Source organism: Lutjanus erythropterus, chromosome 9, assembly GCF_056507025.1.
Source record: "Lutjanus erythropterus isolate fLutEry1 chromosome 9, fLutEry1.hap2, whole genome shotgun sequence".
Lineage (NCBI taxonomy): Eukaryota > Metazoa > Chordata > Actinopteri > Lutjaniformes > Lutjanidae > Lutjanus > Lutjanus erythropterus.
In genome coordinates, this window is record NC_139325.1 from 35,947,877 (window position 1) to 35,961,024 (window position 13,148).

General features: G+C 39.0%; 1 protein-coding gene across 1 annotated transcript in view; it reads left to right on the top strand.

Annotated features, from left to right (window-relative positions):
• Nucleotides 1–6,944: 6,944 nt before the first annotated feature.
• Nucleotides 6,945–13,148, top strand: part of LOC146322053 (atrial natriuretic peptide receptor 1-like) — a 100,017-nt gene continuing 93,813 nt past the window's right edge. The window contains exons 1-2 of the mRNA XM_084727400.1: nt 6,945–7,689; nt 12,307–13,116. Of these exons, the coding sequence (XP_084583526.1) occupies nt 12,363–13,116 (754 nt within the window). The 5' untranslated portion in view covers nt 6,945–7,689; nt 12,307–12,362. The remainder of the gene's footprint in view (nt 7,690–12,306; nt 13,117–13,148) is intronic.

A 13,148-nucleotide genomic window follows, 5' to 3' on the forward strand; every position in this document is an offset into this window, starting at 1 on the left:
ATGATTTGTACTTTAGTGGAGTATTTACATGGAAACAGAAAACATGTCTGCCATCAGTCCAGGTACAACTCACTGTAATATTAATCTGTGCAGGAATAATCAGATGTATGTCATGTATGTGCACGCGTCCTGACAGCTGCAGTGTTTCCATCATGCTTCCAGCAGGTCGAGGCTCCAGCCGCCTGGAAGGAAATCCATTATTGATGTTTTGTTTCCACTCTGCAGTTTTCCAGCAGGTCCACATCAGCGCTTTACTGCCGGTGAGATTTCCCCCGAGTGACACGTCACGTCCCAACGCCAGCAGGTCATCCCAGCAGTTTATGCTCTTTAAAATTTCATGTTTCACTTCAGTGTTGGGCTCCCAGTGGAGATATTTTGATTATGTTACATGAGATATTTAGAGAGTAAACAGCTGTAAGGAGCACGTGTGAAGTTCCTGTTTTCACATGTAAAATAATCTTCCACATATGATGAACGTTTGAGCTCTCTTCTTGCAAAGTGATTGATTAACACATGGTATTCACTTCTTGTATTTTTGACATCTTTCATCATTTTGGACCCGACCTGATAATCAATTAACTTGCTCTCAGATTGGTTTGTTTTATCCTCCGTCTGGGATTTATAACTAATTGATCAATCGATGAATTGTTTGAAGAATGCAGCGATCAGATCACACCGGAGGAAAGAAACTGTGTTTTCAGCTCGGCCGCCGTGGAACATTAACGTGTAATTGGCATAACAGGCCAAACCCTCGCACAGCTGATGTGTTGCCATGGTTACGCCCTCAGTCTCATGCACACAGTCCAGATAATTGATCCCTGTGTGCTTTTGTGACAATCATTTATTAGACGTGCACAGAAACGTCATCATCTGTATCTGTATCTGTATCCAGCCAACAAAATGATCTGTCTCTGTATCTGTATTCGGATAGAAGTGGGTGTGGTTTATTCCAGAAGTCAGATTAAATTGACAAATGTTTTATTTTCTAACCTAATATTCACTGGTAATGCAAGTGTCGAGGTTACAAAGCATCAACATATTTCAATTTTGCATATAATTAATTCTGAAATGTATTTCCAGATCATCATACTGTACTTTTGATTTCTGTCTCTTTTTATTTTTTAGCAAAACAAATTTTTCTGACCTGTCTGAAGCCACCACCAACTCCTCTTTAACTGGAGGATATTGAAAAATCAAAACCGAAATATATTTTCAACGTTAATGTTCAAAGATTCAGTTTTGTGTTGGATATATATATACATTCTTGAGATTTGGGACAAATTCTGGTTTTAAAATGTGTATTCTGATTAACAATAAGAGACTGTGAGACACTTTAAAAAAATAAAATGGCTGCTCAGTACGACAACGCTGAGAAATGAAAAAAATTTAAGACGTCAGCTCTGTCAGATTTTCCATTTTACAGAGTTTATGTTGGCAGAGGAGACATAACTCTCTGTTCTCTGTAATAACTAAACAACGTGTTTGAAACTGGCACTTTTATTCAATTTGATAGAATAAAGAGTTAAATAAATATATAAATTAAAAAATAAAAGATAAGTCAGTGCCCACGTTTTTATATTCATCAAATATATCTTCATAAGGATTTATAAAATGAATTTAAGTCAACAAAAATAAATAAATAAATCATGGGACACCTAATGAGTGTTCTTTGTGTTTTAAGTTACAAATTTCAAGTCCTCAGCTGCAAAAAAAAAGAAAAGAAAAGATATTTAACAATAATAATAATAAAAAAATAATCACTAGAAGGTGGTTGGATACAAGGATTAATAGCCAAGAGTTTGATCTTTTAAAATATATTTGCAGCATAATTGAAGGGTAAAAATCAAAACCCTTAAGAATACAGTTCTGGATTAAATCAGTGATTGACAGAGGAAAAAGAAACCTTTTTTAACTCTGCTGAGGTAACCGTGGAGCTGACTGTTTCCAAATAACAAAGAGGATCTATCTGTTTCCATCACATTATTTGTGTTTTCCCAAATAATAAATAATGTTTAGTTGAAGTTAAGGTGCAGCACTGAACCAACAAGGCAGTGTAACATCTAAAGACTGATTTATTATCTTTAGCTAACTTTGTTAATGTTTTTCCTTGTCATATTTTAGACACAGTGATTGTTGGATAACTTCATTGCTTCATGTTACATCGCAGCCTTTCTCATCAGCAGGACTCACTGTTCTCTCTCTGAGGACTGTCAATAGTGCAGGAAATGGACCAACAGCAGCAGTTTATCCATCACACCAACGACTACTTCTATATTTATCCCACAATCTTTGTTACATCCTTTCTTCACTGCAATCTATCCAGTATCACTCCTGTTTGTGTCCACTGTTAAAGGCAGAAACTGTATCAGGGGCAGGGATGGCAGGGTTAAAATGTATCCTAATTACCTTTAAAAATGTAGTCAGTAATGTAATTCAAGAATCACAATATTAAAGTAATGTAACTTGATTACTTTGTTATGTTTGGATTATCTTAATAAAAAATACAGTGAAATTGTTTTGTGTTTTTAGGGCCACAAGTTTTGATTATTTTCATTACAGATTAATTATCAGATTATTTTCTCATTTCATTGAATTGTTGTAAAATGTTGATTAAAGATCAAGATGACGTTCTAAAATGTCTTGTTTTGTCCAGAGTTTAAAAAATATTCAGTTTACAGTTAAAGAGGAATAAAGAAACCAGAAAATATTCACATTTAAGAAGCTGAAATCAGAGAAAATGACTCAAAATGATTAATCAGTTAAGTAATCCTGTCAACATCTTGTCACTTGAAAAGAAGGTCCAATCATGTGGAGTACATGGAATGATTACTTTCATCATCAATAAATATATCAACCATTTTCTTCTAATGAAGTGATAATAATGTGATAATTGGAAGAAGGAACTTTGGTTTTCACAGATCAAACTTCAGAGAGGAGCAGAAATCGGCGCTGATGAGTAGCAGCACGTAAGTGCAAGTGGAGGGTTTGTATGGAGGAAGTATGGGAAACGCTGACTCCCACTCTGTGTTAAGCTAATGGCTTTCCTCAGCATCTCAACGCCTACCGGATCCCCTCTCCTGACAAAACACTGTCACTGTCAGCTAAATGCAGACTGCTGTGGAGTGAAGAGGAGAGGCAGAGTGCCGTCACTGTTAAATCTACCATGTCTCTGTTTGATCTGGATAAACAGAAATATATCTCCTGCATTTATTAAAGAATATATTCTATATTTTGTTTCTTCTTGTGTGCAAAGCCAAACCAACAGTGGGTGCATTTACTAACAAACTATAGTGAGCAGCTGTTTTAGGGAATCACTGAACCTTCTTTTTAATTAAACTACTAAACCAGACAGGAAGCACTGACGCTCAGCAATAGAAATGTAGAACATCAGCAGCCTTTTCCTTTCAGGATAACCTTCAGACCCTGTGGTTCCCATTCTGTCCACCAGATGTCCTCAGAGCTTTCTGCCCTCTCCAGTCACCTGCCTCTGCTCTTCACTGTACACCTGCCTGTTTTCCCTCATTATGCAACAAGCCAGTGTGTTTCAGCAATTCCTGCCTGCTGCTTCTGTTCCTGTCCCTGTTCTGTCAATCTGCCTCCTGCCTGTTACCTGTGTTGTTGACCTGCTGTAACACTGTGACCAGGCAATTACACCGAGTCTCTTTTTAGCTGCATTGGTTCCTTTTCTCTGCTGAATATCCCTGAATAGTGACACTTTAAGAGAAAAATATAGCAATTCTTTATCCAGAAATGAGTTAGTTGGAGCCATTGATATTAAAAAGGTCAAAATCCTGTTTAATAATAATATATGGTTAAAAGGTGTCATTTCCTCCCTGCCTCCTCTTCCCAGGATTCAGGGATGGCTATGCAGGCTGCAGGAACTCTGCAGGAACACCACAGAAGCACTGCAAGAGGATGCAGGAATATCGTAAATTTGCACCAACAATTGAGGACGAGTCATTTGATCAGCTGTTGCTAACTCTGTCAGTTGTCTGTCGATATGAACTTCATCCTGTTATCCTGAAAACAGAAGCCCACTGCTCTGAAAATACACAGTCTGGAGTTTGAGTTCAATGGCTGTCTCACTGCTACCAAATTAACATTGTGCATAATTTATAAACATCTACTCCTTCTAAAAGATTATTACTGATTTCTAACAACTCATAAACAGACACTTACTCATTTGGTGAACATTCGGCATTAATTTGAACTCTAAGTTGTAGTCCATTTATGCTGCACACACATAGAACAAATGATTACATTTAGAATAGAATAGGATAAAATATAAAATAAAATGAGTTTAAGTAGTATATACAGTTATTGATATGGACAATACATACATCTTTCAAATTAATTCACATCAGAAGATCAGGGAATCATTGTCCAACAACTGAGACTGGGACTGAGATTTGCCAGGAACAACCCTCAGTCCAAGCTGTTCTAGTGGTCCTTGCAGATCTTTTATGAAGTTCTTATTTTTTATAATGTTTCTATGGTCATAATTCCTTAAGTGGTCTTGTAGGGTTAAGTAGGAGGTTCAAGTGTTTACTGAAAAGGTGGCTCAGGTCTAGTGGTAGTGCACTGGTTCTTGCAGTCAGAGTTTTTGGGGGTCTTTTAGGATGTTCTTTGCTACTTAAGGTGCTTCTAATAGTATCTGAGGAGGTTCTAGTGGTCACTGAGAAGCTTCCTGAAGTCCTACATGTGTTTGTGGTGTTCGTTGAGGTTCTGGGGGTCTTTTAGGACATTCTCCTGTACTTTAAGTGATTCTAGTGGTCACTATAAGTAATTGAGGTCCAGTAGTTGGTTCTAATGGTTCTTAAGGATTTTCTAGTGATACTCACAGATGTTCAAGAGGGTCTAGTTTTTGTGGTCACTGAGGAGGTCCTGATCCTCTAGGTGGGCTGGTTCAAGTGGTCACTGAAAAGACTCTAGAGTTCCTATAGTGGTGCTTGCGGTCTTGAGGTTCTGGGGGCCTTTTAGGAAGTACTCTGGTACTTTGGGTGATTCTGGTGGTCACTGGGTATATGTCCTACAGGTCCAGTAGTTGGTTGTCCTTTAGTATGTTCTCATGGTCTTTATAGAGGTTCTTTTTAATGTTCTTGTTGTCACTGAGGAGGTCTTGATCCTTTAGGTAGTCTCTAGGGATCCTGTAGGAGGTTCAAGTTGTCACTGAAAAGGTTCTAGAGGCCCTGTAGTGGTTCTTGTGATCTTGAGGTTCTGTAGGACTCTCAGGATATTCTTTTGGTACTTTAGGTGCTTCACGTGGTTACTGAGGAGGTTCTAGTGGTCAGTGAGAAGCTTCTTGAAGTCGTTTATGATTGTGGTGATTGTTGAGGAGGTTCTGGGGGTCTTTTAGGACATTCTTTTGTTTTTTAGGTGATTCTAGTGGGTTCTTGAGGTCCTGCTGGTGGTACTGGAAGTCACTGAGAAGGGTCTCATCTTGTGGTTATTGAAGAGTTTCTCTGAATTTTTATGGGAATAGTTTGACATTATGGGACACAAGTTATCCTTATTTCTGATCTTACCAAGAGTTAGATGAGACCATTGATACTGTCGTCAAATCTGCACAATAAAAACGAAGCTCAGCCTGTAGATTAGTAACATAATGTGTTTATACAGACCTGCTAATGTAAAATGAAATATCTGTCCTGAGTCAAACCAAAGAAAATCTTTACAAATGTAGTATGTATCACAGTCAAGAAAGGTGGTGGAGAACACAGTGCTCTTAGAGGCAGCGCTGTCCTTCCTGTTGGCCTTCCTTTTTTAATTGTGTTGGCATTTGTTTTATTGATCTGTGAAATGCTTGTAAAAGGAACAGCCACAATGGGAACGAGATAATCGTCAACCTGCGCTGATGGAAGATAACACAGCTATAAAAGGTAATGGCAGGACGACATAATGGGGGCAAAGGGACTGGGCAGAACTCAGCGTTTCACTTATACTAAAGCTACACAGAGGATGTTTTACTGTGTACAGAGAAAGGACTACAGTATATTGATATATTGATAGACAGTATTTATAGACTGTACACTGCATAGACTGGTATATTTAGCTTATTATTTATTTTTGTAAATAATGTAAATAATGATGAGGATAATGAAGATTTGCTCACTGGCAGAGATATTTGTATAACCTTTATAGTGAGTTACTGTAACTTATTGTCTCTGGTTATATAAGACAGCTTTAGGCGATACAGCATCCACAGGGTTGCTTTATGTTAATACTGTCTATCACAATATATTTTGAAAATACAAATTATGGAGTCAGACCAATTGCTAACATTAACAACACAGACTAACTACTAATTTTAGCTACAGAACCAGCCACTAACATAAGCTCACCAGACTAACTGCTATCATTATAGTGACACAAACCAATTGCAAAAATTAGCTATACAGGCTAACCGCTAACATTAGCCACACAGACAAAACACTAATGTTAGCTGTACAGACCAACCGCAAATATTTCAGCTACACAGACCAACTACTATGTTATAGCCAGACAAGCCTACTGGTAACATTAGCTCCCAGATCATTCGCTAACATTAGCTACACAGACGTCCAGCTAGCAAACCTTGATACTGCTAACATGTTTAGGGACTGTATGTGATGATTCTTTTGACTGGGAGTTTATACTTTTAACTTTGTGTGTGAAGTTAACAAAAAATGTGCATTATTACCGATATTAATCTAAACATGCATTTACACATAACAAAGAAAGTGTTGAGATAATCCAAAAATAATGTAAAGTAATCACATTACATTACTTTAATATCCATCTATAGTTTCTTTTTCCTTCATGATATACATCTCCCTGAGTCGCTCCTCTCTTTCCACCTGGCTCTTCACGCCCCCCCTTCCTGCTTCCTTCCCCTCTCCTCTCTCACTTTCCTTCCTTCCTCTCCTCCTCCTCCTCCTCCTTCTCCTCTCCCTCTCTCAGCTCTCCGCCCAGACAGACTGGAAGCAGTCAGTCAGTCCGGTCTCTTGTCAGTCCAACAGCAGCACATTTACAACAACAACAGTCACTTTATCACACATTTTAATTAAACTGCGGATGGATTCAGCGAACAAAGCGGAGCCGAATATTCACCTGTCCGACAAGAACGCAGCTGTAAACTCTTCTTAATTATTTTGAACGGACTTCACCTGCCGGATTCCGACGGTTAATTTTAACCTGAATTGGAATTACAGACCACCCTGGCGTTGTTTTAACGTTTTAAACACCTTCTCTCATTGAGGATACTGTGGATAATTACCGTTTCAGTACACTCTGTGTGTTTTTAGACCTATTTTGAACCACGTGAAGAGATGGCAGGACACCGGTGCTTAGATTTCACAGGTGAACACTAACGTAAATTCGTCACAGCAAGTTTTGGAGACCGTTTGAATACATGGAATATATTTTTTGCTTCTTGTCACCAACAGTAACAGTTTTTAAACTTCATACGTTTTCCTGCAGCTTACTTTCTGCAAGGATTGCTGTTAAATCTGCTGAATAATTTTTTTGGATATTTTTTTGGACATACCAGTTTCCAGGAGCGGAGCGGGGCTTCAGTCGGTGCCGGGGAGGGCACGCGCCGGGCACGTTTTCGCGGGCATGGGCGGTTAGCTCGTTTACCATCACCGCCTCTCCCGTTTAAAACCACCAAACTTACAAACAAAATGAAGAGGAAATGAGACACCCGCTGAGGTAGGCGACACAGAAGAAGAAAGTCAATTTTAGAAGTGATATCATGTTTAGAGGACGTATTGATTTACATTTGAGAGGATAATTGACGTTTTGACCGCTGCATGTTTCTGTCCGGTGGGAATTGATGCTTTTAAGCAGCGCATGTCTGTCCATTACAGAGATGGCAACACTAGACCGGTGTTGTTGTATGGAGGGTTATTAGTGCCGGCAGAGGTTTTACCTGAGAAGAAATGTAATGTTCTGTAGGCTGCTCAGATGACAAACTGAATAATGATTTAGTCGTGAACTGCAGAGCCACATTGCTTTATAAAAAAAAACAAAACATTTTTAGAGTAAACAATGCTGTCATAATTCTTCTTTTTTTTTTTTTAATTATTATTTATTATAGTTAAGGGTGATGTTTCATTATTGATCAATCTGATGATTATTTTCTTGATTGACTTGTTTGGTCCATAAAAGGGTCCCTTCAGGAAATTGCAAACACAACAGTTATGGAAAATTCAACCAATTCCTGTGAATTTTGCACAACCATAGAACTTTGTCCAATCACTGCAACTTTTCTGTCGTATATGAACGTCTTGATGAACTGACTCAATATTTTATTATTTACTATTGTTTGTATTTTGTCATTATTATTATTTCTTTGTCATGGGTACTGAAAAAAACAAGATTTGTCATTGTTATTAAGATTCATCACTGTTCTGTGTAACTGTAGTGTTGCTGAGCCTGCCAAGCTTTCCATTCTCGCTCTGCATTTATGCAGTTTATGCAGGGATAACGGTGGCATTTAACTGAGAAATTAGGAGAACTTGTTGAAACACAAGGTCTATGATTCCTTAGAGAAGTAAACAAAAGCGACTTCCCATATGACAGATTTTGTCACTAAAATAATGACAAGTAGATTTCTTAAGTGTAGCTGGCTAATATAAGCTAATGCTAACACAACTTGAGTCAGCAGAGAAGTTTCTAACTGATGTTTTAATGTTTCCATCTGACATGTTTTAAAACAAGAACCCTGTGAAAGTGTTTATGTAAAGTTAGCTACCAGCTGCGAAAATGATATAACATTAATGCTAACAGGCTGCATTAATGCTAACAGGCTGAGGCTAAAGCTAGCTTACATCATACAGCAAACATTGGTCAGATGGTGAAATACAGCAGGTATATCTACATGATAGATGACAGAAATACACTCATTAAGAAGGAAGGAAAGGAAGTGCAGGGACTCGATTAGTGACCTTGAGACCGCTCACCCAGCCGGACCAAAGAGAGCTGGAATAAAAGTTAAGCTAACCTGTCTTAGACTTGAGACATTGAGCCGGAGTGAGATGCATTATCATCAACCCACATCCTCCTCCTCAAACCCCCACAGAACAAATGCAGTGGAATCTAGCAGGTTTGTCTGGAGGTAAAGTTACTGCAGCTTGTAAGCCGGTGTTAGTTAGCTAGATACGCTAACGTTTGCAGTTTATGTTAGAGCAGATGAAGACAGGGTTTAATCCATTTGCCACACGTGTGCTTTTGTGTCTCACATTTTTGAAAGACGATAAAAAAGATGCCACCGTCCAGATTCATGAAACACTGAGTATTGCTCTTCCCAGAGCCTCCTGCACACCTTCAACATGCAGAGAAATGGAAAGATTGACAGCTCTAGTTACGGTTACTAACCTATGATTGGACATTTGCTGTTTGGAGGTGGGGCTTAGTGAGGGGCCAATTAGCCTACCTCAGAGTCTTGCTGGGTTAAAATACTTATGGCCAGTAGAATAATGACTAGATAGGAATCAAGCACCCTTCTTCCATAGGTTCTTGCTGGAGGACCAGATGACACTTAAAATCATGTGACTAATAAACTGCTTTTGTAATTGGATGAAGTGTCTCAAGATTAAGTTATATGAAGTAATATTTTCGTGATTTCACAACTTGTCTTTAATTTATTAGCTAGACAATTATTTATTTTCTAACTCCAAATAATTATTCTATTGTTCCTTGTCTTAATAAATTCTTTTCATTTTACTTTTTTTTTTTAATCAACTAAAAAACATTTGCAGCTTCTACAGTATGTTTCAGATAACTTTATTCATGATGGCGGTATTAAAAATCATGCCTTAGGGATTTCTAAATACCCTGGTATACTATAATACTTTGATATCGCACTGCCTACTGAGTTATTTTGGTCAGTACCTTAAAAGTGTAGTGTACTGTTATCCAGCCCTCTCTCTCATTACAGTTAAATAACAGGAAGTGTCAGTACGGAGGTGCCAAAGATATTTTTAGAGACAGTTGTAGAATTTGTCCACACAAAAACACTGACAAGTTTATTTTTCAACTGTAAAATGTTCCTCTTACTGCACTTAATGGTCTCAATAGAAATTGAATAAGATATCCTTTGCAAATGTATCATCATTCTGCCCCCCAAAAATCTAATATTGGTTAAAACCTGCAAAAGGCTTTAAAATTAATGATGAATTAATGTTGAAATAAAGAAAAAAAATCTTAAACACTTGAATTTAAATGTTGCGTTTTCAATGTTTGAGAAGTTCTTGGATTTTGGATAACGTGCATGAAACTGCTTGAAATTGTATTTGTATTTCTTTCATATTAAATCTCTACCTGACTGAATAATTTGCTTTTAGATAAAGAAATAGGATAAATCAGGTATTGACTCCGGCAGGTTGTGTAGAAAAAGAAATAGGTGACACGTGAAACTTCATTGTGTTTTCCTTTTAACTTGTCACCCTTCTCTGCTATCACAAAGCATAATTTTGGTTGTTCATGGCCCGATAACATGTGTATTATTGTAATTTAAGGAGTGAAATAGTCATTTTGAGTAGGCCTATTTGTATATAAATATATGTTTTACCACAGCTGCACGGTGCTGGAAAAGCTTGGAAATGAGCCTTGAAAATTATTAAAAAGTGTTTTACTTTGACTTGGGAAAAGGTGTAGGAACGCTGTTGTAAAATCTGTATCCGTAGAGAAGCTTTTAAATACAAAAGGCTGCACCATATGGTAAAAAAAAACAAAACAAATCATACTGAGATTATTTTGACTGATAGTGGGAATGATCATTTTTGCAGCAATTTTTGGAATTTTTATAATATTTCATTTAATTGTGCAGCTCCACATAAAATAAAAAATGCAAGATTTGAAAAAAATCTAAATGTATGATGGATTGTAGATTTGTGCTTGAATAAATTGGATTAGACTGATGCTGCATGTAGACTTGCCTTTTCCATATGAAGTTCTGTTTGATATTTAAATTCTGGACCAGCTTATTTTCCAGTTCATGAAGAATAGTATAGGGCCTTTAATATAACATGAGCAGTTATAATACAGTCTCTCTGCCTGCACTTACTTCTCTCCAGATATCCCATTTTACTGTGTGAGTGGAAACGAAAATGACCTTTTGGTTGTAAACAGCTCTGCCTGGTGACATTTGACTTTCTGAATTTCTCCCACTGGCTCTTGTATGACACCGATTAAAATGTGCAGGCTGGCAGGGTGCATGATTTAAAATCCTAGATCAGTGGTTGATTTTGACAGAGTTGATCTGGATATATTTCTTGGTCACATCCGTCTCAAACTAAAGATTACAAAAACCTCGTCATCAGTCAGTTAACAAAGCTGAATCTGTCATTAAAGGGGAAATAAATTTACTCATTATATGTCATCAGAGATTAAGAAAACATGTTATGTTGAAATAATCACTTTTCTGACAACAACACTACAGGAGTGTTGACCTGTGAAATTTCTATTCCCATAACATCATAACTTCATCATTTAGAGTCTTTTTTATTAAAGAAATGACCAAATTCTCACATTCTCAAATGAGAATATTTTATGGGAAATACTGATCAAAATCTTCGTCCCAACCCTAATATTTTTTATATACTGTAATTTTTAATCTTAGTCTTTAAAAACCAGCCCAACTCCTGGTAAACCAGCTCAAAGTCTGTCCACCTGCCTAAACCTATTTTGATCAGCATAATGCAACCCAGGAGAAACACCCAGTCTGGCAGCACTGGAGGAGGGAAAACAAATTGCTTCAACCATAGATCGTATAGGATGATTTATATTTATATTATATATTTATTGTACCATGAATGGCTCCAGCTCACTATTTGTACTGCAGTACTCACTCTTGGACATGCAGTTGTTACATGTTGCTCCTTTAAATCTGTCATTTCATAGGTGGATATCAAATATTGGACATTTTTATTACAGGATGGCAATGTGTTTCCCTGGTCTGAGATGTTCATGAGGGCAGGCTGTACTGTAGAAAACACTCATCACGCTCAGTGTAATATGCTGACTCTGTTTTGTGCGAGGTGGGCGGAGCTGGCAGGAAAATTGTCCTCGTCGTTTTCCCAGCATCGGGGAGTTTTTCTCCCACGACTCGGCATGGCCCCAAACTCACAAAGGCCACTAAAGACCGACTCGGACAAAATTATTACAGTGAATTCGACCATGACCGACTAAAGCAGGTCTCAGTGTCCTGACCACATTATTGGATTTTAGTTACAGGAGGAAGTACGCATCATTCTCCAAGTTCAAATAACAAGACTTCATTTATGGTGCATGTTTTGTTAATGTCTCCCTTGTGTTTATCTGCAGTTCACGGTTATAAATTATTCAGCTGTGGTGGAAGTGGACTGCCTGCTGGGGAGAGGATGGCCTGTTGGAAGGAGGGCGCCGTTCTCCTGCTGGTTGTGCTGGTTCTGCTTGACCTCCAGCAGGTCGCACCGTCTCGCCACCGCAGCTTGAGACGTCAAACTCGAGGGCACCATGAACGCCGGCCGCACCAGAACATCACGCTGGCTGTCATTTTACCGCAGAGCAACACCGACTACCCTTGGGCTTGGCCGCGCATCGGTCCTGCCCTAGAGCGAGCTGTCAACACCGTCAACGCTGACCCCACTTTGCTCCCCGACCACCACCTCACCTACGCTTTCAAGAACAGTGAAGACAAGGATGGCATCTGCTCTGAGTCCGTCGCCCCGCTCATGGCCGTGGACCTTAAAGTTGTGTACGACCCGTGGGCTTTCATCGGGCCTGGCTGCTCCTACACTGCCTCCCCCGTTGGCCTCTTCACCACCCACTGGGACGTTCCCATGGTTACGGCGGGCGCCCCGGCCGTGGCTTTTTACGGCGGCGTCTACCCGTCCATCACCAACACGGGCCCCACCCACAAGAAGCTCGGGAAGTTTGCCCTGCGGATCTGTGAGCACTTTGGGTGGCGGGAGCACGTGATGCTCATGTTCAGTGACAACAAGGTGGACGATCGGCCATGTTACTTCGCCGTGGAGGGTTTGTACACGGAGCTGAAGAGCATCAACATCACCCTCGTTGACAGAGTGTTCGAGGAGAACAAGCCGCCAGTCAACTACTCCCAAATCCTCTCTGATGTTCAGAACGACGGCCGTGGTGAGTCACCAGACTGCAGCTAAATGTTGTGT